The 26,607-nt window shown below is 39.0% G+C and overlaps 2 protein-coding genes across 3 annotated transcripts in view; one reads left to right on the forward strand and one right to left on the reverse strand.

Annotated features, from left to right (window-relative positions):
• Nucleotides 1-26,607, forward strand: part of LOC100648303 (putative fatty acyl-CoA reductase CG5065) — a 74,630-nt gene that overhangs the window by 26,810 nt on the left and 21,213 nt on the right. The gene's annotated exons all lie outside the window — the stretch shown is intronic.
• LOC105666961 (fatty acyl-CoA reductase 1-like) lies at nt 20,961-26,356 on the reverse strand. 2 transcript variants are annotated; one of them, XM_048413930.1, is made up of 8 exons: nt 25,396-26,356; nt 23,167-23,439; nt 22,784-23,100; nt 22,437-22,684; nt 22,028-22,211; nt 21,550-21,726; nt 21,194-21,445; nt 20,961-21,122 (listed from the first exon to the last, which is right to left on the reverse strand). In XM_048413930.1, the coding sequence occupies exons 3-7, from the start codon at nt 23,044-23,046 to the stop codon at nt 21,430-21,432; spliced, it is 888 nt and encodes a 295-aa protein (XP_048269887.1). In that variant the 5' UTR covers nt 23,047-23,100; nt 23,167-23,439; nt 25,396-26,356; the 3' UTR covers nt 20,961-21,122; nt 21,194-21,429. The 2 variants fall into 2 exon arrangements, with proteins under 2 accessions (XP_048269887.1, XP_048269886.1); XM_048413929.1 differs by having other exon boundaries at nt 24,607-26,346.

Here is a 26,607-nt window from a genome sequence, read left to right on the forward strand (position 1 = left end):
ATGATTTTACGTCTGTTGGTGTTTTGGGAATTTTAAAGTCTTTAACTGCGGAGATCTTTTTAGGATTTGGCTTTATGCCCTCGTGTGTTATGACGTGTACTCTAGTACTCTAATTATTCTAATTCAGGTTTTAGAAATTCGCATTTGTCGGATTTTTAGTCCTAACTCTTTTAATCTTTGTAATACTATAGCAAGGTGTTCAGTATGTTTTATGTCAGTTGAATTGTACTACAGAATATTATTATGTTGTCAAGGTATACAAAACAGTATTTATTCAGTAATCCTCGTAACGCGGTATCCATCATGCGCTGAAAGGTGGCTGGGGTGTTTCCTAAACCGAATGGCATGCGATTATAGTGAAAGTGTCCCTGAGGTGTGCTAAAGGCTGTATATTTCTTTGAGTCGGGGTCCATAGGTATTTGATGGAATCCTGAAGATAAATTTAGAGCGGAGAAGAATTTGGCGTTGCCTAATTGTGACAGGATGTTATCGATTGTCGGTAATAGGTAAGCGTCTTGGTCGGTAAGTTCATTTAGCTTTTGAAAGTCGATAACTATACACCATTTTTGTTTGCCTGATGCGTCTGATTTCTTGGGTACTACCCATACTGGACTGTTGTAAGGAGAATCTGATTCTTCAATAATATTTTTATCTAACATTTCTTTCATTTGTTTTTCGATTTCTGCTTTATGGGCTTCGGGAGTTAGGTATGATTGGATCAACGTTAGTCGAAGCGACAGGTGTAATTTTCTTATCGTTTCTTTTGTCCATTTCAGAGTAATAGATCGTCGGAGTCTGACGTTACCGAATACAGTCGATCGATTCTTTTAGAGGACATGGTTCTACTTACTAATAAAGCCGTCTTTCGTAGTGCAGGTTGCTTGATACACCTTTGGTCGGATGTCCCGTAGGCCAAAACCGTAGTCTTGTTTTATTGAACCGTAGTCTTGTTTTACTCGACATTATGACAGGATCGCCATAATGTCGAGTAAAAAATAACTCTCGTGGTGATACATATAAAAACTTTATTTCTCAAGAGTCGAAGGCACTTGAGTACCAATATTACAATGCTCCAGTATCGGCTTATAATTCAGACTGGCTCGGCCGTCATTATTCGGAGTCTAAATACTAAGCGAGAACAACGAAAATGATGGAGGGGATAGTATTCTGAGAAGTTCCTTATCAGGGTGGCGAGGTGTTAACTGTCCGGAGAACATCTAGAGGTGGTCGCCTAAGGTGACGCCAGGGTAAAAGAATTTGGGGTTACACTAGTGTGTAACCAAACAGGCCGGATCCATAATTTTATAGAATATTGTATATGGTAGCTTGTGTCATCTTCAGTACCTAACTGCATTGTGCAGTACTACTCCGGGAACAACCAGAACCATAAGCTTGAACATTCTCATTTCTTCTCTAATACTACTAAAGTACTCGAAAAATACGACTGCTGATCAAATATTTCCTCTCTCTGGGGGCATACAAGTATGCATATACACATGGAGCTTTTGGCTCCCATTGATTCTTCTTTATCGAGTGAACGTCGTTTATGAGCAGAGGACGCTAAAATGAGTATCGAATTTCCAATCACGTCAATGACAATCGCGTCAATGACGTGACAATCACGTCGGGCTACAAAGATACAAAATGTACTGTATCTCTTCTGAAAATGTTTGTGGCTACACATTTGTCTGCCTGACGTACCGTCGATATCATCTGACTATGTTCTCTTTTCACCCGGTAGGTGGCACCGTTTTACATTTTCTTGTCTTATTAATTTTTCTTGTATTAATGTAACGACCTGCCGTTTCCTTTTATCGCTTGTATGTATTTCATGTTTGGGGGAAAATATTTCTTTCAAATATAAAAGAAATATTTGTTTAATATTTGAAAAAGAACATTCTTTTTCCGTATATAAAAGAAATATTTAAATGAATACTTTATTTTAGCATGTAGACCGTAAAAAATATACTTGCCATTCATATCCATCCATTTACATTCATATCCCTAAAATGACACTTATTTTCTACCAAACTGAATGAAATATCTATTTTGTATTAAACAAAGCGCGTGTTTCAGAGTGTTTAAATAACAAGAAAGAATTAAAGGGAAAATACAAAGAAAGCCAAGTGGAAAAGAAGGTATGCAATATATAACGATGAATTTGTCACGTAAAATAAAAAAAGGGGTAGCTGAAACGAAAAGAAAAAATAAAATGTAACAAAAAACAAGAGAATTTATTTCTTGTACTCCGAGTTTACACTGACTGCAATTTGGTTCTGAGCTCCAGCCGTGACTTTCCAAAACTGAAGCTCTTACAATATGACTTTCGGTAGCATCTGTTACTTCTGTGTTTGTCATTCCTCAATATTCCCACTACCCTGTAGGCGTACGTGACCGTTGCCACGCTTTTAGAACATTCGGCGGAAGGGCCGTTGGGATATCGATGACTCATTAGGCACTTCGGCGATATACATTGTCGCCAAGGCCGCCACATCTTTATCCCCATCATCGATCCATCGAATTTGAAGTATGCCGATCGTGACAAATTGATCTGTTTGGATGATAACTGAGTATTAACCTGTATCAATAGATGCTACATTTCCTGTATTTGTCTGCAAAATGTAGACACATGTAGTATCGTAAAGAGGGAGGTGTACGTTCTGTTACGCTGCGAGGTTTTAGTATAGGTCGCATTTCTGGTCGTCGCTCGCGGTCATACAATGTCGTAGGCGGATCGCCTTGTCTGCCCGACGAGGGACATACAATGTATCGACGAGCGCATCCAAGCAGCGACTTACAGAAATGTCGATTTCGGCTGTTTGTTTCAAACGAATGCGGCATATGTGGTCATAGATGCGAACGGTGGCATGATCCGAGCGTGGTTAGGGTCGTCTCCCCGAGAAGACCAAGAAATGATTTACGAAAAGTAGTCCTTGTTGAAGATTCTAAGAGCACACATCGAGAGGTCAGATGTATAAAGCCGCTAAGCCGAACGAATACGTCGAACACGTTGTTTATCACTGAATAATCTGTCGCTCTTTATTATTATATTCATCGTTATTAAATACACAAACTATACAAACTTGTTAACAAATAAAGCATCCTTACTTGTCCTTCCTCTAAGACCCATTAAGTTACTACACACATTGTGAATAAAGCCAGTATAAGAATTACAATTTTAACATTTTCTGTAGAACAAGTGATTATTTGCGACTAATGATTTCTTTGAGATTTTTGTTCGTCATAATGAGTAGAATACAAATTTTAAAACTTGACCTTCGATTCCAGGTAAAAGTCGCTTTCGCACAAACTGTTTTTTTACAAATTTCATATCTAATGGTGCACAATATAAATATCCAATGATTCTTTTAGAATGCATTGTATATAACACCTTGTAAATGTAAGTCATCAAAGCGATGAACTTATGCAATTGCGGATTTGAAGTATTTAATATGATGTAGCTCTTGTTGTTAAAGAAAAAGTATATATATCTCGGGTTCACATTATGATTAGAGTTAGGGGCGTGAAACGAATCTTCATTTGGATTAGACATTATTGTTATGCAATACAGGAGATATTTACTAGTGCAAATATGATTATTATAGAATTTGACAAGCCGTAATACTCGAGAAGCTAATGACAATGATCCTAGGTTCAATAACGAATCCGCAGTCAACGGGATAATAGAAAGCGCCTTCTTCCAAAGTCCAAGTTGTACCCAACTTCCTTGTCTACGGTACAAGAATAAATAAACTAACTCTTTGTTAAAACATAAAATATCCACCGAGCGTAAAGGCGCTATGTAACTCGCTAATGTGACCTCATGAGAGAATGACTTTCCGTCACAATGATGCTGTAGAGGAAAACTATGATGGGGTGTGTACAATGACACAAGATCATCGGATTCGTGAAGAGATGCCTTCGTTCCGAAAGTAAGGGATATTGACGTTGCTCTTAATTGGTCAATTTCCATGTTGGTGGTTAGAGAAGGATGCTAGCCGCCTTTGAGGGAAAGGTACTAGCGGGAAGCATAGTTCGTGGGAAAAGCAGATTTCCCGTATTTTCCCATAGTAGGTGGTAGATTTAGGGACTGTTAGGATACAGACTGTTTGTCCGTTTGAAGGACCTCGGTTAACTAAATCTTAAGATTTATAGCGCGTCCTCAGGCTAGCTGAACATGTACTGTAGAGATTTATCGACATCTGGCAATCATCTCGCTCGAACAATAGGGTCTGTGTGTGGCGAACCACGGGACAAAAACAATTGGAATGTTTACTGTCGCATGCCACTACAACTGTTTCTTTTAAGAAGAACTGTACAATAACTCCATACCTTTGTTAGGTAAAAACGTTCATCCCTTGACCGCGACTACGCTCGGCGACTGTTGTCGCCTCGAGCCCAAGTTCATCATCACAAATCTCGAATAAATACAATCGGATTAAATTACGACAATTGCTTAATTACGGCTACGGTGGAATCTAGATTAAGGTTTTAAGGGATTTTCCAAAATTCCAAAGGGAAGGCTCCGGTATATATCGACATGTATATGTCGGAGATGAAAGAATACTGGAACCTTCCCTTCGGAACTTTGGAAAGACCCCTAGTACTGTAATTTAGATTTCACCATAGCCGAATTAAGAAACTCTTGTCATTCAATTCGACTGTACTTATTTGAGATTTATGATAGTGAGCTCGGGCTCGAGGCGACAACCAGTCGCCGAACGTAGTCGCGGTCAAGGGATGAACGTTTTGTCTAACGAAGGCATGAAGTAACTCTATAGCTCTCCTTAAAAGAAATACTTAGGACGGGGCACGACGGTAAGCATTTCAACGATTTCTGTCCCGTGGCTCGCCACACGCAGACTCTATTCTTTGAGTAAGATGATTACCAGATGTCGACGCGTCTCCACAGTATATGTTCAGCTAGCCCGAGGACCCGCTATAAATCTTAAGATCGGTTTAACTAAAGTCCTTCAAACCGACAAACAGACCTCGTCCCAACTACGAGAAAATAGGAGAAATCTATTTTTCTCACGAACGACGCTTCCTCTTCTCGAACTTTCTCTTAAGGGCGGCTAGCACCCTTCCCTAACCACCAATATGGAAATTGACCAATTAACAGTAACGCCAATTTCCCTCACTTTCCGAATGAAGGCTTTTCTCCACGAATCCGATGATTTCGTGCCCTTAGGCACACCCGTCATAGTTTTCCTCGACAGCGTTACCGTGATGGAGAACCACTCTCTCCGGTACGATATCAAAGACGATTCAAGTAACTCTCAGATACGTAGTGATTGCCCCATGCATTAACATTGAGTACAACTTAGACGTTGAACAAAAGTAGAGTTCGTCATCCCCTTGACCGCGGATTCGTTAGTGAGCCTAGGATCATTGTCATTAGCTTCTCGAGTATCTAATTATCGCGATAACTTGTCCAATTCCATCATAGTCATATTTGCACTAGTAAATATCTCCTCTATTGCATAATGATCACGTCTAGCGCCAATAGGGATTCGTTTCACGCCCCTAACCCTAACTCATATCTTAACGTCAACCCGACATATACATATGTCGGAGATAAAAAGACACCGGAACATTCCCTTTGGAATTCTAGATAAGTCCCTTAACACTTTAATGGGAACCTACCGGTTGCGGTGCAGTTGGGACGCTGCTCACCTGCCGACGGCCTTCAGTGAAGCTAAGAACCCTTATCAGCCGTCTGGTCAGCATTTGGCCTTCTACCACTACCCCCACGAGTGCAACAACACCCGTGGTTCCAACTCTAGTCATTAATGGGACTATCTGTGTGGATGGACGCCCACGTTAGTGTCGGCGGCAGTACCTGCGTACCGTTACTTGACAGTTCCCGATGGAACTCACGTAAGCGGGACCCAAACCACCGGCCTTGGCCAACGCTGACGATCCGGTCCGGAGACTTATCCCGATGGCCCCATCCTTAGCTTCGGAGTCGTGGGTGCGCTACTACCTAAGGTGGAGTAAAGAGAGTGGAACCGACCGTCTGGCGGAGCTGGCGGTGGCTTGTGTCACGTAAAATGAGAAAGAAATTTAAAGGAGAGAAGAAAACTTTATTTTTTCCTCGTTTATACACTTCTGAACTCTAGCCGTGCTCGTTCGAGACTGAGGCTCTTACAATATTTTTTACTTTCGGTGACATCTGTTTCTTCTTTTGTTTTTCATCCTTCATCATCCCCACCACCCTGCAGGCGCACGCGACCGCTGCCACGCTTCCAGAACATTCGGTGGAAGGACCGTTAGGACACAGATGAACCCTCAGGCACTCCGGCAATATACATTGTCGCCAAGGTCGCCATGTGTAATGTTCAAGTATCGGCTGTCTGGAGAATGTTTAGAAGTGGTCGCCTAAGGTGACATCAGGGCAAAAGAGTTTGGGGTTACACTCCCCCCTCCTTAGAATGAACTTAGTCCTCGAAGTTCCTTTTCCTCTTTAAGATAGATGGGTGAAATTTTGCCTTGGGTGTTTCCAGGTCGAAGGTTACTTGTGAATCGTTGCTGGTGCTGGGCACAGGTAGAATCGGGGTGAATATGTTGATAGGTGCCGGGTTGATTGGCATCGGAGCGCTGGTTGGTGGATTGTTATTTGTCGTGTTTCGCTTGATTTTACAACAGAATAAATGAAAACACAATTTCGGCATTCCTATTTTGTTGAGAAAGTATAAGCATATGAGAGCAATGGATAAATATCCTATAATTTGTAATATAGATATTCCCCGTGATCCAACTTGATCGATTCTATGAGCAAAAGTTAGTTGATCCGTTTGATCTTCGATTCCATCCAGAGTGTTTTTGTATCCGTAATTATCGTCAATAAGTTTTGGAGTTTTCTCTAGTTTATTTAGTAAAATAATCCAGTCTGAATCATTAGCTACATTGACTGTTTTGATTTTAATCTCGTAAGAAATTTCCTTGCTACTACCACTGATTCTCATATGGTTATTCTTGTACAATATGTCTACGGTTTTATTAGTTTGTAACAAAGATGGTTTCTCTAGTCTAACAATTCGATGTGTCTTTTCTTCGAAAATGCTCAGATCTATTGGTTTTTCTGGTATAGCTATAAAATGATTCTCAGCGTTTAATGGGATAAAAGTTATATCTTCAATGTTATAAACTACTACCTTACAGAATTTGACAGTGTTTTCTGCGCTCAAGATTTCAGAGTTACAATCGTGCTTCACTTGACGGTCGTGAATCGGCTGAGTTTGTTTGCAAATGTAAAAGTCAGATATAGAACGGCATTGCTTATCCAAGTGGTTTTGATCGACATTGATGTAATTTAGTCCTGACGTTAAAAATATCGGATGAACTACTAAAGGTGCTAAAAACACTTTGTTCGTGAGAGATGGTATGGGATATATTTGCTCTATATTCCATTCCATGTCCATAACTGTTGGTACAGAAATTACAAAGAAAACTTTGTTTCGTCGAGTAAACAATGTGAGTTCTGAGATATCTAAAATATTTTGGAAATTCTCTTCCTTTGGTATAAAAGCGTTTCCTACTGTTTTGCTACCTAGTACTTGGGCGTAATTGTTAATAAAAGTTCCGGGATCAATAATCTGTGGGCTTATTATTCCTTGTTTTCCTAAGATGATTAAATTGAATATTTCGTCGATTTGGAAATGTAAGTCAGAGAGTGAGCTTTCTAGAGCTATGACTTTTATTAAGGTGATCTCGTTTTTGTTAAGCGTTTTAAGTTCGTTTGTTACACCTGTGTCTACTTGTTTCAGTCGCTGGATGACGTCGTTATTTAAAATTCGTTTAATCAAAGCTGTCTGGTTGGCTACTATGGTTTTTAGGCTGTTACCTTCTTCAAAGAGTTTGTCTATATTTTTGTTGATTATATCTAGATCGTTCGCGGCTAGGGTTCCAAAAAGAGTTTTACTAATAGATCCGATAGCGTCTACTAGTCCTCGTCTACTTCTGAGATGAATGTGAGCTAAAGATCGTAATTCGATGCTAAGTGTTCTGACGTTATTTAGTTTTGCTTGTAAAGAGCGTATTTCTGGTAATATGTTACAGTCTTTTCGTGTCTCGCAATGCTTCCTAACTTCGGTTACTCCCTTTTCAATATATCTTACTTGTTCCAATACAGCACTAATATCTAGTCCTATAATAACATTTATGTATTCGCTGTAAAGATATGCTTTGGATATTTTCTCATGAAATATTCCATTATTGTCAATAGGGGTTATTGTTAATCCGTTAAGGGTGGTAAAGCCGACGGCAAGGGTGATCGTCCTGAAAAATAAGGTTTTATTCTGTTACCGTGGATTTTCTTAACTCGATCTCTAATGAGAATCTCATAATACGGTGTCTTGACTGATTTAATAACGTAGGGTCCTAACCATTCGTCGTCCAATTTATCCGACTTATGATCGTTGTGAAGGAGTATACGATCTCCTTCCTTAAATAAGGTTTGAGTTCTAATGATTTTTCTTGTCTGATCTCTCATGTACCTCTTTCTACTTTGTTCAAGAGTGTTCTTCGCTATCATTCTATATTTTTGCAATTGTTTTTGCCATAGTGCAAACATTTCTTCGTAGGTGTAATTGGAAGTTCGGGATACGGAAGACGGGAGGTTGGCTTTTCTTCCAAATGTTAGTTCGAAGGGTGAAAATCCAGTTGCATCGTGTATCGCGGTATTATACCCTAGGCAAATAAAGTCTAATACCTGATCCCATTCTTTATTAGAATCGTGTAGGCTCGTGCGAATCATGTCTTTTACTGTGGCGTGTGTTCGTTCTAAGGATCCGTTAGATTGAGGATGAAAACTAGTGGTCTTTATATGTTTGATTTTAAATGCTTCCTCGAATTTTTCCATTAGTTCGCTAATAAAGTTTTGTCCCTGGTCTGTTAGTATCGTTTTGGGTGCTGAGAAGATGTAAATGTAGTGGTGTAGTAGTGCATCGATAATCGATTCGGTTCGTTGTGTTTTCAGTGGTACTAAAACGAGATATTTCGTTAGGTCATCGTGAATCGAAAGAATGTATTGATTTCCACGTGTGGTTTTGGGCATCGGACCAATTAGATCCATGGCTATCTTTTCGTTTGGTTCTACTGGTGTCTGAGGAATTACAGGTTGTTCCTTGGGTCTGATTCTAACTAGCTTTTGTCGTTGACAAGCTTCGCAATTTTTTATAAAATCTTCTATCCTTTCCATGAGGCGTGGGATTTTGAATTGGTCTTTGATTTTACTATATGTCTTTTGAATACCCAAGTGTCCACTAATGTCGTTATGGTTTTCGCGTATAATGTCTAGAGCTTGTTCGTCAGTTATGGTTTGTATTGGTTCGTATGCAAAAGTTATTTCTTCAATTTGGTCATTAATAAACATGAGTGTCACTTTGATCCTAGCTTTTTCGGTTTCGGTAAAACTATTGTCTCCTATCCCAATTTTCTTGTGTTTCTTGGTTAGTTCAAAAATTTTTCGAATCCAAGTATCTTTGTCGAATGGACCTAATGTTTCTCTATTGAATTGATAGAAGGTGTGATCGTTTGGCGTGATTTTAAGTCGTCTCGGGGGTGTCGCGTCTTCTGACCATGCGTTAAAGTGTTCTACAATATTTTCGGAGTTTGCAGGTGTGTCTGGGACTGATTTGTCGGTAATTTGGTAAATTTTTCTGGAAAGTGCGTCGGCTGCTGTGTTCTCTTTACCTTTGCAATACTGAATATCGTACTCGTATTCTTCGAGTTTAAGTCTCCATCTAATCAAACGCGAGGAAGGGTCTTTGCAATTTTTGAGCCAAGTGAGTGCTTGGTGATCGGTTCGAATAACGAATCGTCTTCCTAACAGGTATTGCCTGAGTCTCTTAACTGCCCATACGATAACTAATAATTCCTTTTCTGTGGTAGAATAATTTTTCTCTGGGGGGTTGAGTGTCCGTGATATGTAACAACAAGGATGTCCGTCTTGTGATAAGATTGCGCCTATTCCTTCATTGGAAGCGTCTGTGGTGAGTGTGAATGTTTTCGTGTAGTCTGGGTATGCTAAAACTGGGGCTGAGCATAGCTTTTCTTTTAGTGTGTCAAAGCTTGTCTGTTGCTTGTCTTTCTGTCCATCTAAAAGGATTGTCTTTCTTTGTGAGATCTGTTAATGGTTTGGCGAGTTTGGAAAAGTTTTTAATGAATTTTCTGTAGTATCCAGCTAATCCGAGAAATGACTTTACGTCTGTTGGTGTTTTGGGAATCTTAAAGTCTTTAACTGCGGAGATCTTTTTAGGATTTGGCTTTATGCCCTCGTGTGTTATGACATGTCCTAAGTATTCTAATTCAGGTTTTAGAAACTCGCATTTGTCGGGTTGGATTTTTAGTCCTAACTCTTTTAATCTTTGCAATACTATAGCAAGGTTTTCATTGTGTTGTAGAATTGTACTACCGAATATTATTATGTCGTCAAGGTATACAAAGCAATATTTGTTCAATAATCCTCGTAACGCGGTATCCATCATGCGTTGGAAGGTGGCTGGGGCGTTTTTTAAACCGAATGGCATGCGATTATAGTGAAAGTGTCCCTGAGGTGTGCTAAAGGCTGTATATTTCTTTGAGTCGGGGTCCATAGGTATTTGATGGAATCCCGAAGATAAATCTAGAGCAGAGAAGAATTTGGCGTTGCCTAATTGTGATAGAATGTCGTCGATTGTCGGTAATGGGTAGGCGTCTTGATCGGTAAGTTCATTTAATTTTCGAAAGTCGATAACTATACGCCATTTCTGTTTGCCTGATGCGTCTGATTTCTTGGGTACTACCCATACTGGACTGTTGTAAGGAGAATCTGATTCTTCAATGATATTTTTATCTAACATTTTTTTCATTTGTTTTTCAATTTCTGCTTTATCGGCTTCGGGAGGTCAGTACGATTTGGTATTGACGATTTTGTTTTCGCGTAGGGCAATAGTGTGTTTTGTTAGGTTAGTACAAGGTAGGGTATCGGATTCTAGGTCAAACACGTCTATGTAATGTAGGAGGATCTTTTCGATAGGAATACGAAGTTTGTCTTCAATATGGTCTAGTCTAATTATTTGTTTCATTTTAGCAATTTTATCGAGATCGTGTTCATAAGAAAGATCATTAGTGATTATAGTTGGTTGCTCACCAGTATTGCAGAAACATACTCTCGTTGGAACTTTATCCAGATAAATTGTTTCGATTTTGGTTTGCCCTGGGAGAATGGTTTTCGGCGCCTGGAAAAATATTTCGTTCCCGTTTAATTGTATTGATTCGTTGTTAATTCGATATGAGTAGTTAGAGAGCATAGGTAAACCAATTATTCCGTCTTCTATTAAAGGAAAATCGTCTGGCACAACGTGAAATGTGTTCATGATGTTAAAGAATTGAAAGTCTATTGTTTCGTCAGTTTGGTATTTGTCATTGCCCATGTAAAATGTTTTAGCTACTGTCTTTTTAGGTTTAAATATGGCACTTGATCTTTTAACTAAATTTATTCCTGCACCGGTATCGATTAAATATCGTTTGATTTCTGTTCCCGATCGAACTCCAATGGATAGAAGTTTTCCTGTTGTTGCGTGTACTCGTACGACGTCTCTCGAGGTTCTGGTAGCGCTGTTTCCTCTTCTCGTCCCGCATTCTCCATGTTTATATTGTAGCTGCGCGGTGGCGGAAGATTTCGCTGGCTGGCCGGTTGAAAATTTCGGCAGTAATTTGCGGTATGTCCTATTTGGTTGCACTTAAAACACTTCATTCTTCCTCCGTTGTTTATTTGAGTGCTTGTCGGCAGGCGATTGAGCGTAGTCATCGGACCGCTCCTAAGTGGGGGTTTGCGTTGTGACGATGCATTCCCTCGGGCGAATGAGTGAGCTCTTATTTGCTGCCTGCACTGATTTCCGCGGTTTCGCTCAATTTCTCCGATTAATAGTTCTGCTTCGAACGCGGCATCTTGTGCTTCTTGTAAGGTGCGCGGTTTCATGCTTGATGTTCTGATTTCTATCTCAGGTTTTAAATTTAGTATGAACGTTTTGGTTGCGCGTTCGTTCTCTAGGTCTATCGCGACTGCTCGTCGAATAGGATCGCGAATTTCGTGTTGCAATGCGTATATAAGTTCATTAAGACCTTGTCGAAATCTTTTGACGTATCCGTGTACTGATTCGTTGAAACTTTGCCGAGTTCTTTGTAATTTATCGCGCGCACCGTTTGAAGTTACGCTAATCGATACGAACTTCCTCAGATTTTCGAATAAGGCGCCGTACGTCTCGATAACCGAATGTCTAATGCCTCTTTCGGCTTCGCTGACAATGCGTTTGGTTAGAATTAATTTCAATAAAGCACGCTTTTCCTTACATTCCGATCTAGCTTCGCTTACCCGCTTGATGAATCCCTCCACTCCAATGTCATCTTGACCGTTGAGGACTGGGATGAACTCGATGCTGGTTTTCGCGTCGAACATATGTCGTTCGTACGAGGCTGATTCTTCTTCCTCGTCCTCGGAGTTCGCTGGGTCGGAGGTTTCCGGAGTTTCTTTGATCCGAACGCGTTCTTCCGGAGATTTCACTATACGGGTGTCCCGAGTAGTGCTTCTGCTGGCAGAACTAGTATCGTCTGTCATAATTGAGTTGATCTCAAACGTATCTACGGAGGATTGTACTCCTAGCTTGAGTTCGGCCACAGTCTTCCCTATTAATTCCATTTCCTTGATCCGTTGAGTGCTTTCATCGCGGATTAGTTTATACAAATCATTTATAACTGCCTTATGTTCTTCGTGCTGGCGCTGCATCATATCCAAAATTGCCCGCAGGTTTGGATCACCGCTAGTCGAAGCAACAGGTGTAACTTTCTTATCGTCCCTTTTGTCCATTTCAGAGTAATAGATCGTCGGAGTCTGACGTTATCGAATGCAATCGATCGATCCTTTTAGAGGAAATGGTTCTACTTACTAATAAAACCGTTTTTCGTAGTCCAGGTTGCTTGATACACCTTTGGTCGGATGTCCCGTAGGCCAAAACCGTAATCTTGTTTTATCCAACGTTGATGTATCCTGGCAGGATCGCCAAAATGTCACGTAAAATGAGAAAGAAATTTAAAGGAGAGAAGAAAACTTTATTTTTTCCTCGTTTATACATTTCTGAACTCTAGCCGTGCCCGTTCGAGACTGAGGCTCTTACAATATTTTTTACTTTCGGTGACATCTGTTTCTTCTTTTGTTTTTCATCCTTCATCATCCCCACCACCCTGCAGGCGCACGCGACCGCTGCCACGCTTCCAGAACATTCGGTGGAAGGACCGTTAGGACACAGATGAACCCTCAGGCACTCCGGCAATATACATTGTCGCCAAGGTCGCCATGTGTAATGTTCAAGTATCGGCTGTCTGGAGAATGTTTAGAAGTGGTCGCCTAAGGTGACATCAGGGCAAAAGAGTTTGGGGTTACACTTGCGTGGTCGCCGCGATCAAGGGATTGGGGCTGAAGGCGACCCCTGAGAAGTCCGAGGCAATATGGTTTTGCCGCAGGGCCGATCACGGGTCGCCTCCAGTGGTTTATCGCGTGAGGTTGGAAGAGGCTGAGATCGTGATCGGAAACAGCATGAAGTATCCGGGCTTGACCCTCTACAGTCACTGGACCTTCGGCGCTCACTTCGAACGCCTGGCACCGTCTGTCGAGGCAACGGCGAACGCCTTAGGACGTTTGCTGTCTCGGCTGAGCGGGCCCGACGTCGGAGCTACGGAACTCCGATCTGAGCGGAGGATTTGATGGCCAACAGTCGCAGGCTCCTGGTGATTAGGAGGCTGCACAGGACGGTGGCCATCATGGTAGTGAGTGGCTTCCGCGCCATTTCGGCGGCAGCAACGGCGGTGCACGCCGGGTTTTCCCTATTCGATTTTCAGGCCCTGAGGTGTCGCGAGATTTATCTCCGTACTCGGGGTCTATCGGGCGGGGTCGGTCCGGTGGGCGCCAACGTTCGAGTTCGCGCTCGGCGAGCCCTGCTAGACAGATGACGCGCCAGCCTCGACATGAGAACGGGCACCCCGGGACTAAGGGTCCTCGAGGCCGTCCTTCCAAACTGGGACGTTTGGTTGGACGGGGCCGACCCCCGCTGACTTACAGAGTGACGCAGGTGCTCACCGGGCACGGGTGCTTTGGTGAATACTTGCACCGAATCAAGAAGGAAGGTACCTCGCGTTACCACCACTTCGATGCGAGCGTGGATTCGGCGCAGCACATGTTGGAGTTCTATCCGGCGTGGGCGCGGCGGCGCCGAGACCTCATCGCGGAAATAGGATGGGACCTCTCGCCGCCGGCGATCCTCGAGGCACTGTTGGTGAGCGAGAAAGGGAGGAGGGCCGTCACCTGCTTCTGTGAGTAGGTTATGCTTCGGAAAGAGGATGCGGAGTGGATGAGGGTGCGGCCCTATCCCGAAAAGATCGGCCGTCGAAGACGCGGCAGAGGCCGTGGACGCGTTTCGACGAGGCGCACTAGGTTCGCCGCGCCCCCCGGTGGGGACCAAACTTAGACGCTGGCAGCTCAGCGACTAGGGGCAGCCAAGAAGTCCGGTCCGGTAGGGAGATCAAACTGCCTTGCACGGCGGCTCCGGCGACGAGACGCGGTATAACATGGCTGCACACCGCTCCATTAGTGGATATATTTTGTGCGCAGGGGGATGGAAGAGCCAGTGTGTCGCTCGCATCGGTTCCCGATCCGTTTTCGATCGCAGCCGGGGCGGTCATCGTGGAGGTTTTAGTCGGTTGGAGCCCGGCACTACCACACCGCTTTCCCCAGAAGCGGCCTGGTGTCCGTGCGGATTTCCTCCGCGTTAAAAAGAAAGAAGAAAAATAAAAAAAAGAAAAAGAAAAAAGTTGAAGTCAGTCAGTAATGGTCAGTTGAAATTCAATCAGCTTTTGCAGTTGATTAAAGTATTGGTCGAGAGTTAATATCAAGTTCAGGAAAACAGTAGTCATTGCGAAGCTGAGAAGTGTTTTTAATCTAGTCATAGAAGATTCTGCTCGTAAATATTATTTTTGATCCTTTCAATAATTAAGCCTGCCAGGAGCCAAATTGATTAACTTTACTTCCTTTTCTGGAATTGTGATCGTGGTTTGTCGTGCTCAGATTTACGATGAGATGAAAGCAAAGTATTCTTCAGTTCTCGCCAAGATTTATCCCGTGAAAGGTGATGTAAGTCTGCCAAATTTGGGTCTTTCGTAAGAATATAGAAATCTGTTGTCAGAAAAGGAAATCAAAATTTTTGACTTCGCGGCCACGAGACGAATTTTGTGAGATTCAACGAGCCGTTACACGTGGCTGTTAATGTGAATACGAAAGGTACTTCTTGTGTCATCGAACTTTGGAAGGAACTAATGCATCCAATTAGCTTCGTCCATGTTAGTGTCACAACCGGCACACTTCAAATCCGATGGACTGATGACGGAGATAAAGGTGTGGCGGCACTCGGCGACAATGTATATCGCCGAATTGCTTAATGGGCCATCAATATCCCAACGAACCTTCCGCCGAATGTTAGAGAAGAAGGCGTGCGCGGCAACGGTCGCGGATTCCAACAAACGCATGGATAGTGGGGATATTGAGAGGTGACAATGAAAAAAGAAAATGATCCGATCAAAAGTCAAATTAGAAGAGTTTCAGGCTTGAAAATTCACGGTTGGCGCTCAAAAGCAAATCGTAATTAGTGTAAAAGAAGTGTTAAAAAATAAATTCTCATTTTATTTTTTTTATATTTTATTTTTCTTTTCATCTTCGGCTTCCTTTTTTATTTTACATGACATTAGCATAGCTTATAGTCATGCGAATCTATATGAGATCGGGGAAAAATTTTATACGTAAGGATAAGTTACACGCAAACGTTATTCCATGGTTTACGAATATTGTATTTGCAATTATAGCGTGAAGAATATGTTCACTTATTATTGACTTTGCAGCATGAGCTCGAAACCTTCAGAGGTAATCGATATGTGTGACAAATTCGACAAAACGTCGATCAACGAAACAGGAAAAAATATTTTAATAACTTATCCAAACACATATACATTCAGTAAGAATTTAGCACAACAGATCTGCCAGTTACGATAGTTTTTTTCTCTTTTTGTTATTTACTAGTATCTTGCGATCAATTCTCGCATTAAGAATTTTGAGTAAGTTTCTCCGGTGTGGCGCAGTGACATGGCTAATTATTTATAATACGTTAATACTTATTAACTTATTATATATACGTATAATTTATAAATAATTATTATAAGTAAGTAAATATTACTTATTAGAAATATCTAGTTGAATCTTGTGTTTAGGTCTAACGGGTAATGTTTTTTAGCCTGTGGATCTGGTCCGACTGGTTTGGTTTAGCACAAATTTTTTGAGTCTCTCTTTCCTTTTTTTATGCAGAATGTGTTCTAAATACTTAAAATCTTCTACCTTTTCCTCAACTTTTACTCTATCACCCTAATTTCCTTTTCCTCCTTTCCTTTGGCTTCTTTTTTTCATAACTATCGATACTTCCGACTTTCTTGCGTTTAACATTAAATCTTTTTCTTTGTCGAAAGTCGCTACAAGGTCGGTGAAAACGCGTACAGTTTCTCCCCTATTTTCTTAATTTCTCTGTTTATCACTTAATTCAGGATACAAATATTTAAGAAGGAAATGAAGAAGAAAATGTTACAGTGTGTAGCTTCTCACCTTGCTTATATGTGTTGTCGACCTCACTCTTGGACTATCTAAGTACTAAGTTAGTATAGTTGAAAGACTGAATGTATGAATCGTTGACGATTAATAAAATGCTCGGTTTTACTTCTTGATGTTACTCAAAGACTGAATTAAAAACAATTTTCGGCTACACAAAGACTGCTGTACCTCTGAACTTGATATTAACTCTCGATCAATTCTTTACTCAACTTAACTTATTCTTACTTACTGAATAACTGAACTCTTAACAAATTTTTAACTAATTGAACTGAACTCTGAACTGAATAACTAAACTCAACTGACTGAACTCTCCACAAATCTTTTAAATGGATTGCGCTTTGACGAAATTTACACTGAGCTGCTCTCTGCACAAATACTTACTGAACAGCCCTGTGTCTAAGTGGCCACCCTTATTTGTACTAAGACTATTATGAGCTAATTGTCACGTGACGGATTATTCAATCATAATACGGGGTTTTGGTTCTGCTGATGTCCTTGCAGAATTATTGGGGTTTCAGCTGATCTGGTTTTCCTGAAATTGTTATTCAAATTTCCCCTTTTTTAACTCGTCCTTGCTTCTGCATTCTTCTTGCAGTATTAGTTTCTGCTGAGGATAGGTCACACTTTTGATCACGTACACATGGTTAGCTTGTTGATGCCGGTACTTGATCTTGTGGCGCGTGCTAGTTGTTTGTCGTTGTTGATATTGTGTGAGAAGGTCATAGTATCTCATCATCCATTATCTGCTTATTATACAGTGTATTGTGGTGCGTAGAGCGCGTGCAAGGTGGTATGTCACTGATGGTTTCAGTAAACGACACCTTGTCATAGTCCCTTATTTTTTTTAATTCCATTCGGCTAGAGTTGTGGTTCGTGCTATTCGCGAATTATGACGTGTTCCTTTCACAGCTCACGTTACGGATAGTATGGAACGCGAGGCGTCATACCAGTATTTACCTGTCGCAACCGACCTGGACAAGAAGTTAGCACTTGGTACTGATGAGCGTGAAGAGTACAATGCCACACCAGCACCCTTCAAGGTCAAATGTTCATAAAGACCCAGATGATTATTAAGGTCTACTTTTTATGCATACTTTCTTTCTTACTTTTCATTACTCGAATTTATTATGACCAAACATCAAACCTAATTTCATTCATGACTTTCTTTTCTGTTTGCTGCTTTCCACTTAATTTGCCATTATATAATTAGTTAGATTGTTTCTGAAGAGGTAATTTCCTCTCTGGTAGTACTTATAAAAAAAAAAGGGTTTTAATAGGTTTAAAAACCGTTAATTTCAGAGTTACGAGACGTTTCTTGTATAAAAGAGTATAGCGTATAAAAAACCAATTATTTGGTTTAATCACTTGATGTCAGGAGATTAGGAAAATGTCGGAGATCTTTGATGATGTGCTTCTATAAGAGAACGTACCAAAGTAAGTGTTAATATGAACTGGAAACATATTGAACATATGTTGCGAAGCTAATGTCTTATCGCCAATTGAAAAAGTAATAGTTTCTTAATCTCTGTTTATCGAGACCTTTTTGTTTCTTATGATACTCCAAAAGCATGTGCCCAGCTTTTATGTATGCCTTATATATGTAGTCATAATGGTGCACAATGTACTAAAAATAATTTTTATTATCATATGAAAATTGCCAAACTCGTCAAAGTTTTATACGTATTAAAGGACTGGACTACCGAGAGTATGATGTAGGTAAAAGTCAAGTAGAACTTTTCATTAGTAAAGAAGCATACATCATTAATGTAATCTCCATTAGGATGTTGTACTCGACGACGTAGGTAACGATCCGTAAGAGGTCAATTTGTCCATGATCTACGGGGGAATAATATCTGGCAGAACGAGGTATTTTGTCGCTACTAATTGAATTCAATAATAGAATATGATTCAATTTCTTCTATCCTACGACGTCGATACAAAGCTAAAGAAGTGGATCGGAAGTTGCTGTATTCAATGATATAGTAGACTGTATTGCGACAGAGCGGGTATCTTTTTTCTATTTATTGGCGAGATATTATTTTGCCTTGAGACTACTTTTGATCTCCTGTCTCTGGTGGAATACGATGTTTTCAAAAGGTGTGAAGGCGGAATATTTAAAAAATTAGCAACTTCTGAAACATTTTAAATTAAAATATTCCTTTAACTCGTGTGCTTGTTTACGTCCACCGCTTCACACAAGGTATAAAGGACATAGAGAATCTGCTCCCTGAAAGTTTCAGATTATACATCAATCATTCAATATTCATTACTGAATAGTAAATAATTTTCTAATCTTTGTCTAGTTTTTGTTACTTGGTATAATTTTCTTTAATTTTTGTAATTTACAATTACACACTTTCGTGATTTTTCCAATTCCAATATATGTACATACCGTGCATGTTTCTGTACATAATTTATCACTAAGTAATTAAATTTCACTGAATTATATCGTCAAGTTTTGTTGTTAAATGTTAATCAATTCTCATGAAAATTCACATTCATAAAGTTCAAATATTCCTACAATATTACATAACATTATAACATATCGTTATATATTATAATGATTATTACATCATATATACATTATTCCTACATATACATTATTCATCATATACATTATTCCTACAATATTACATAACATTATAACATATCGTTATATATTATAATGATTATTACATAATCTTTGTTTTCGTCGATTCTACATAAATGAAGTCATCAAGCATGTGTTACGCATCTGATAAAACCCCTTTATCATCTGAACATGGCCCATTAATACCACAAAGTTCTCCGAACGAATACCGCACTCTTTCGATTGTAAGATTATAAAAGCCATTCGCAATCTCCAGAAATCGATTCTTCTTGTATTATCCCTCAAAGAGTAAATTTTATTTCATTTTGCGGAGTAATTATAGTCCTCAACACTTTAAAATTACAATACTAATATTTTCTTGAAAGTTAAGCAAAGTTTATCGTACGTAGCAAATTCTTTCGAACCACCTTTGAGATATCAAACTTTATTTAAAAAAGAAAGACAAAAAGCTCCTTACGGTTTATGACGTGGCACATACATGACCGTAAAAATTTTAGACATTCTCGTAGTTTGTGATATTCTGTAATTTTACGTGACTATAACACATTGTATCTCTAGTTTCTCTTCGAATAATCAAAATTAGTATCCAACCCATAGTAGTTTACCACGCATAATTTATGGTCGTTATATGTAATTCCTCTTTCCACAGGCGAAGGTGAAGTAGGACAGACCGCCCCAGACATTCGAAATTTATATTTTATTACATGAGATGATCCGCAAGGTCATTGGAAAGGATATGTATGTCTTTAAAACCCGTGAGAAGTTGAATGTCATTGCTAAGAAGAGACACGGAAGTACAGAAAACAGGCTTTTCGCTTATAGAAAGATATATAATGATTTTTCAGATAAATTGACAAATGTACAGTTTGGAAAAATCTATAAAATAAGGCGTATGAAGTTAGAAACTTCTGTCATTCGTATGTTATTCGACATTCATTATGACAAAAGGAGTGCGCTAATGAATTCGTACAAACGCATTTCGAAATTTCGTGAAACTCTTCTTTTAGAAGTTGTGTAAGTGACTGACTGATTGCACGATAAACTGATTGTGAATAATGATATTGAATAATATATCAACGATAGATGCAGGGATATCAGTATAAAACATGTATATATTATATCGTGATCCCTACAGTATGCACCCAGTGTCGAGAAGACACGTTCTTTCTATGCAAAATAATTTCTTAATCATTTTATAACGAACAACGAGCGAGGGCTAATACATAACTTGATAATCTTGATAACATATGTGAATGTCAAGGTTATTGGAGGTTAACACCACTTCCTACGTACACTATTTACTACTTGTTATGTGAAGGAATGTTTCGTTCAGCTCTGACTATCACGTCTGTTCGCTATTTCGTCCATGATGTTATATATTTTAACGCCGATTGGTGAAAGAACTACAAGGTTTGTGAACAAACAATTCAGAAACCAAAATGAGCTTTTAGAACTATCTTATTTTAAAAGATATTTTTTTTATCGTCATTGTCCATTGCTCAGAGGAGTTTTCATTAATTTGTTATTGTTGTTATCGCATAATGATCTCTGTACTAGAAAGATCGAGGAGTAAAGATATTGTCATGTATGACAAATCAGAAACCGTGTACATATAAATACATACATCCATATTAAACAATGTCATAAATGAATATATTTAGAAATCGAACGAGTGGAAAGACAAAATGAAAGCAATGATGAATCCCTTCTTTATAAAATTCTATTTACATTGTTCTTGGTTCAAAGAGAAAAAAGTAGCATTCAAATAGTCAGTACACTAATTATAACATTATCCATAGCAAAATTATTATTCCGGATATTTTGATGATCTAATATATCCAGTACAACCTGAAATAACCGAAAATATATGTATTTATATTAGTTCCTATTTTGTTATAAGAAGATACTTTTATACGCACCTTGATAATCGTTGTCGGGCTGTTGACTTAAACTCTTCTTTCAGAATAAATTTCTTAATTCCCATCTGGTAAATTACACCATAATTCTCCCAATCCATATCCCGGAAATCTAGTTTGATCATATCGCAAATGGTCCTGTAACATTTTCACCTTCCTCGCCAAGTCGGAACAGTTATCCCTTTGGAAAGTCCACTCGTGTGTGGTGAAAAATGAAAAATGATGAGAACAGCTTATTGCTATTTCTGAGAAGTTCTGTTATTCAGAAAGATCATTTTGAATTATTATTATTATAGATGAAAATAATGATTATCCTAGAATGATTGTTCTCGTTGTTCGAGGATCGATAGAATACTCACATTGGTTTACTACCTCGGAGTCTTAAAAATATATCTATGACGAACGCAGGTAAAACAAGCGGAATTACACTCAGAACGTTGTAAATATATCTATTAGCTACGGATGAACAACCTGGGTACCACAGCGTATCATTCAGTATGCTACATTTTACCATAGCATCTGCCATCGGACCAAACCTAGTCAATTGGAACATTTACATTATTACATTATTACATTATTATTACATTATTATTAATGGAATTACGCGTAAAGTAAAGTTTATTATTATCCGAATACCTCAGAAAATATTATGAAATTTCAATAAATATTATTTATATTACTATTTTCCAAAATTGAAGTATTGGGAGCAAGAGTGGACTTTTGTATTCTACATTTGTTTGCGCTTTCATTGTCCACGTTTCTTAAATAAACTGAGACTTTGGAATACTCTAACAATCGAATTACATTAGTTCGTAAAAAATTCGCAATAAATATTACTTAAAAGGGTATGCGTTACTCGTGCAGTTGTATACTTTAACTTCATGATCACGATGCAGCGTGACATGCCATGCAGTACATATTATCATGTCGACTACGAAATCGACAGGCACCACATCCAAGTTTGTATCTCTCCTACCGCGTACAGCTGTTGCAAATCCTTTGCCGATTAGCAGAAAGGTACCTGGTAACATTAAGTTGGTGTGGAAATTATTTGTGATTTTGAATTAGCAGAAATGTAACTCTAAATATATTAGAATACATTCGCGTTACAGTGAGCAACAACAAATTTCAACTATAATAATGATGATCTAGTGGAAAGCCTCTAACAAACTAATCGGTTAACTCTACTCCTGTGAAATGTAAGGAGTATTGAACAATTATCACTGAAAAAGATTTATGTAAATACCTGTAACTGCAGAAATATTCTGTATCCAACCAGGACATGGTTCTTCCAAAGAGGCACCAATTACGCTTGGCCGTACTATCGCAACTGGCAGATCTTTGCACTTGCTTGCTACAATTTGCTCTGCTAAATTCTTACTGAACGTGTATGTGTTTGGATAAGTTTTTAAAATCTTTTTTTCTATTTGGTTGATCGACGTTTCGTCGAATTTGTCACACATATCGATCACCTCTGAAGGTTTCAAGCTCGTGCTGCAAAGTCAGTAATAAGTGAACGTATTCTTCACGATATAATTATAAATATAATATTCGTAAACCATGGAACAACGTTCGCGTATAACTTATTCTTACGCATAAAATTTTTCCTCAATCTCATGTAGATTCGCATTACTAAAGGCTGTGCTGACGGGAACAAAGCTAATCGGATGCTTTAGTTCGTTCCAAAGCTCGATGACACGAAGAGTACTCTTCGTATTCACATTAACAGCCACGTGTAACGGCTCATTGAATCTCACAGTGGCCGCGGCGTGAAACACTATGTTTACTTTGTCTAACAACAGATTTCTATCTTCTTGCGAAAGACCTAAATCTGGCAGACTAATGTCACCTTTCATGGAATAAACTCTGCTCAAAGCTGAGGGGTGTTTTGCCTTGATTTCATCGTGTATCTGAAGACGAAAAAATACCAAATCACTTCCAGAAAAGAAGTTTAATCAATTTGGCTCCTGACATGCTTAAATATTGAAAGAGACAAGAACGTGATCATCTATCAGCTTCTTAAATCGTTGTTCTATCGTTTCGTCCGTTTTTGGACGAAGTAGTATAAAAATGACAGTGACACATGCGGATCAGGTTTTCCAGGAGACCTTTTCCAACGAAATCGGTTGCTCCAGTCACAAGAATCCCACTACCGGCGTAGAAGGTTTATTGATCCCATCTTCATTCGTTTTTTTATTGATTGTATCCATGTTTCAGAATGTTCGCACTTTCAGTTCCAATAAATGACACTGAATTATCAAATAGTAAGCGGAAAAATTTTAAAAATAATGTACAAAATTTGTTACAGCTGAGATCTTAAGCTTAAACAATCTTCTTATAGTTCCCGTAGGCTTTTTCATTTTTTTATCTTTTGTCTATATATGTAAATATCGTAATTTGCAGCGATCAGTAATTTATGTGGAAAATGTGCGTGGTTCATATGAAGCAGTGTTCACCCACAAATGTAACACCTCGAGAATTTTGTAACGATGTAACGATGTAACGATGTAACACATCGTGATTTTTCTGTGGGCACCCGCGAACAGGACGATTGCAGTGCATATGTGAAATCTGTATAATCATTGTTTATACGTGCTCTTATTTATTAATTACTTATGGAAGCAAAAAGACTTATATTTGCTATAAGGCGTTATAGATTTCAATAAGTAAACAGGTTTGATCTATAATCGATAATTTTTCTTAGAAAACATCACGCAGGATGGATTGTGATTTCGAATCTCCACAATTTTCTTTGCTACGATGTGTATGATGTAAGCTGGCGCTTACCATTTGTTCGAATTCGTTCCTTGAGGTCTCGCGCTCCACACGAGCCGTAACGTAATACGCCGTTACTCATGACTAACACGAGCCACAAGTCTAGGTATATGGAATTAAAAACGGGAATTTATAATAAGAGAAAGAGGCAATAAGAGATACGACGCGTCCAAATACTTAAATATCGCAATAAATCAATAAACCAAGACACAACATTATTATTGAACAAATTTAAAATATAAGAATATCGAAATAGAAACAAGGAACAATGAGGCGTTCACTGACACGTACCGCCTTGCACGAGCTTTTCCTATGACAATACACCATACAATAAGCAGATAATGAAAGATGAGCTGCTATGCCCTTTTCACACAGCATCAACAGCGACAAACAACTGGCACGCGCCAAAGGATCAAGTACCGGCATCAGCAAGGTAACCAGGTGTTTAGTAGAGCACAACTAGTAAAAGAAAAAGGAAAACTTGAACAATACTTCCACGAAAACCACATCAGCTGCAACCCTAATATTTCTGGAAGGAAAGCAGCTGAACCAAAGTATGCAGCGCTCGCAGAAATAATCACGTACCACAACTCTGCGCTAATATTGAATAATTACGTAACAATTAGCCATGGTAGTCTTACTATAAATAAGTGTAGCCACTTAGAGACAGTAGTCAGTCAGCTAAAAATTTGTTAAGGATTCGGTCATTCAGTCAGTAAGAGTCAGTTAAGTCGAGTACAGAATTGGTCGAGAGTTAATATCAAATTCGTATGAGTTCGTATTCAAATGAGTAACGTCAAGGAATGAAACCAAGCATTTAACCAGAAATCAATCGTCAACGATTAATATAGTCAATCATCTAGCAACTAGACTAACTTCGTACGATAGTCCAAAACTGCGATCGACAACACATATAAGCAAGGTGAGGAGCTAAACATTGTAACACTTTCTTTTTCGATTTCGGTCTTGCACCACATTTACTCGAGTAAAATTATTTATTGACTATCATTGTCAATAATGAAGATATTGAAAGTATTTATTTATTCCAAGGAAACATCAATCATTTCCGTGCTATTACTCCTACACATGGCGGTTAAGCCGAAATTCAAATTATATTTATCAATTGTATTGATACGCTAGTTTACGCTACGTATACGGTTATATTAACGAATTAAAACATCATGGATACAGCTGTTACGTCGCATGATATAAACCGCAGCCATCCCTTTTTGTCTGGTCGCCACATGTCCATCTACCCTTACTCCTCAAGACCTTCAATAAAGCTAAGGGGTCACCATAAATCTTAGTATCTTAACAATGAGAACTCTGAAATCTCATAAGTGTCTTTGGTCTATTGATGATTCTTGGTTGTTCTACCTATTATCATCCACTAACGTTTTTTCTAATCAATTGGCATCGCTGATCGTTACCCTCATTTTTCCCAATGAAAAGTGCCATAAGCGAATTCGCTTTCTTCGTACTCTAGACACACCCATAACGTTCTTTCCTTCCGTAATAACACGACAGCCGATAGTCAGTCAAAAGTTAGTCGCCAAGTTGCCAAGTTGTCAAATCTCTTTATTAGTCGCCTAGTCGCTAAATCCCTAAATTGCTAAACACATCTCTCGGTTCATATTTTACTTGCGATTTATACCTCTCGAGATACTGTAACTCATAACTTGCAAGTCACACTTACTACTATTAACATCGTAGTCTTGCTAGTAACTATTCGAGCCGAACACTTTTAACCTTATTGTAAACGACATTACAATTCGACATCATAACATACCACGCGAGTCTCTCCGAACATTTATACTCTCTGCGAGACAAGTTGTTGGAATAAAGTGTATATTATAACCTGTTAATTCAGTGTTATACTAATTCAATCACCTCTATTATCCTAACCGAAATAGGCAATCGTTCAGTTCGTGGCGTCGATAATCTAATTGTAACAGGAATTTACGACACCCGTTGACCTGACTCCTCCGCAATCGCGTCTCTTCGCGAACGGTCCAACAACAGCAGTTTGCAATCTAAAAATAGTGTCACGCTTTAAAGGACACGACAAGTTTCCGAATATATTCTACTCAGTTGTCTTAAAGATAACAAGAGCACGGCATATTGGGATATTCGAAATAGTCCCGCGCTTCAGAAGAGTACGACAAGTTTTGGAAACTGTTCCATTCAGCCGTTTGCATTGTTTCAAACATTAACGAACGAAAATCAAGTTAATCAAAACAGTTTAACGACGATTTCTTGTGGCAGCAACTACTGTATTGATTTAGATATAATTCGAGAAACTCCAGATTCGACATGTAGAATTGCACATAACGATTACGAACATCGAAGATCAACACCAGATCGTAACACTATATACAGTAGAGTCCCCATTATCCCTCCCCCATTATCCCAATATTCCAATGTAAGAATGATTTATTATCTGAACATAATATTTCCTAATAACAGATGCCTCTTCGATTTCACATATCTGCTGTGGATATACTTTATTCGTGTTCATGTACAATGTATTCTAATGTATTCCTTCCCTTATTCGATTCAGTGAATTCTTATTATAAGACTTTAGTATGAAACTAATGGTGCTTTAGCTATCGAAACAAAACAAAACAAAAACTCGAAAGTGG

This window comes from Bombus terrestris, chromosome 17 (assembly GCF_910591885.1).
Source record: "Bombus terrestris chromosome 17, iyBomTerr1.2, whole genome shotgun sequence".
Classification (NCBI taxonomy): domain Eukaryota; kingdom Metazoa; phylum Arthropoda; class Insecta; order Hymenoptera; family Apidae; genus Bombus; species Bombus terrestris.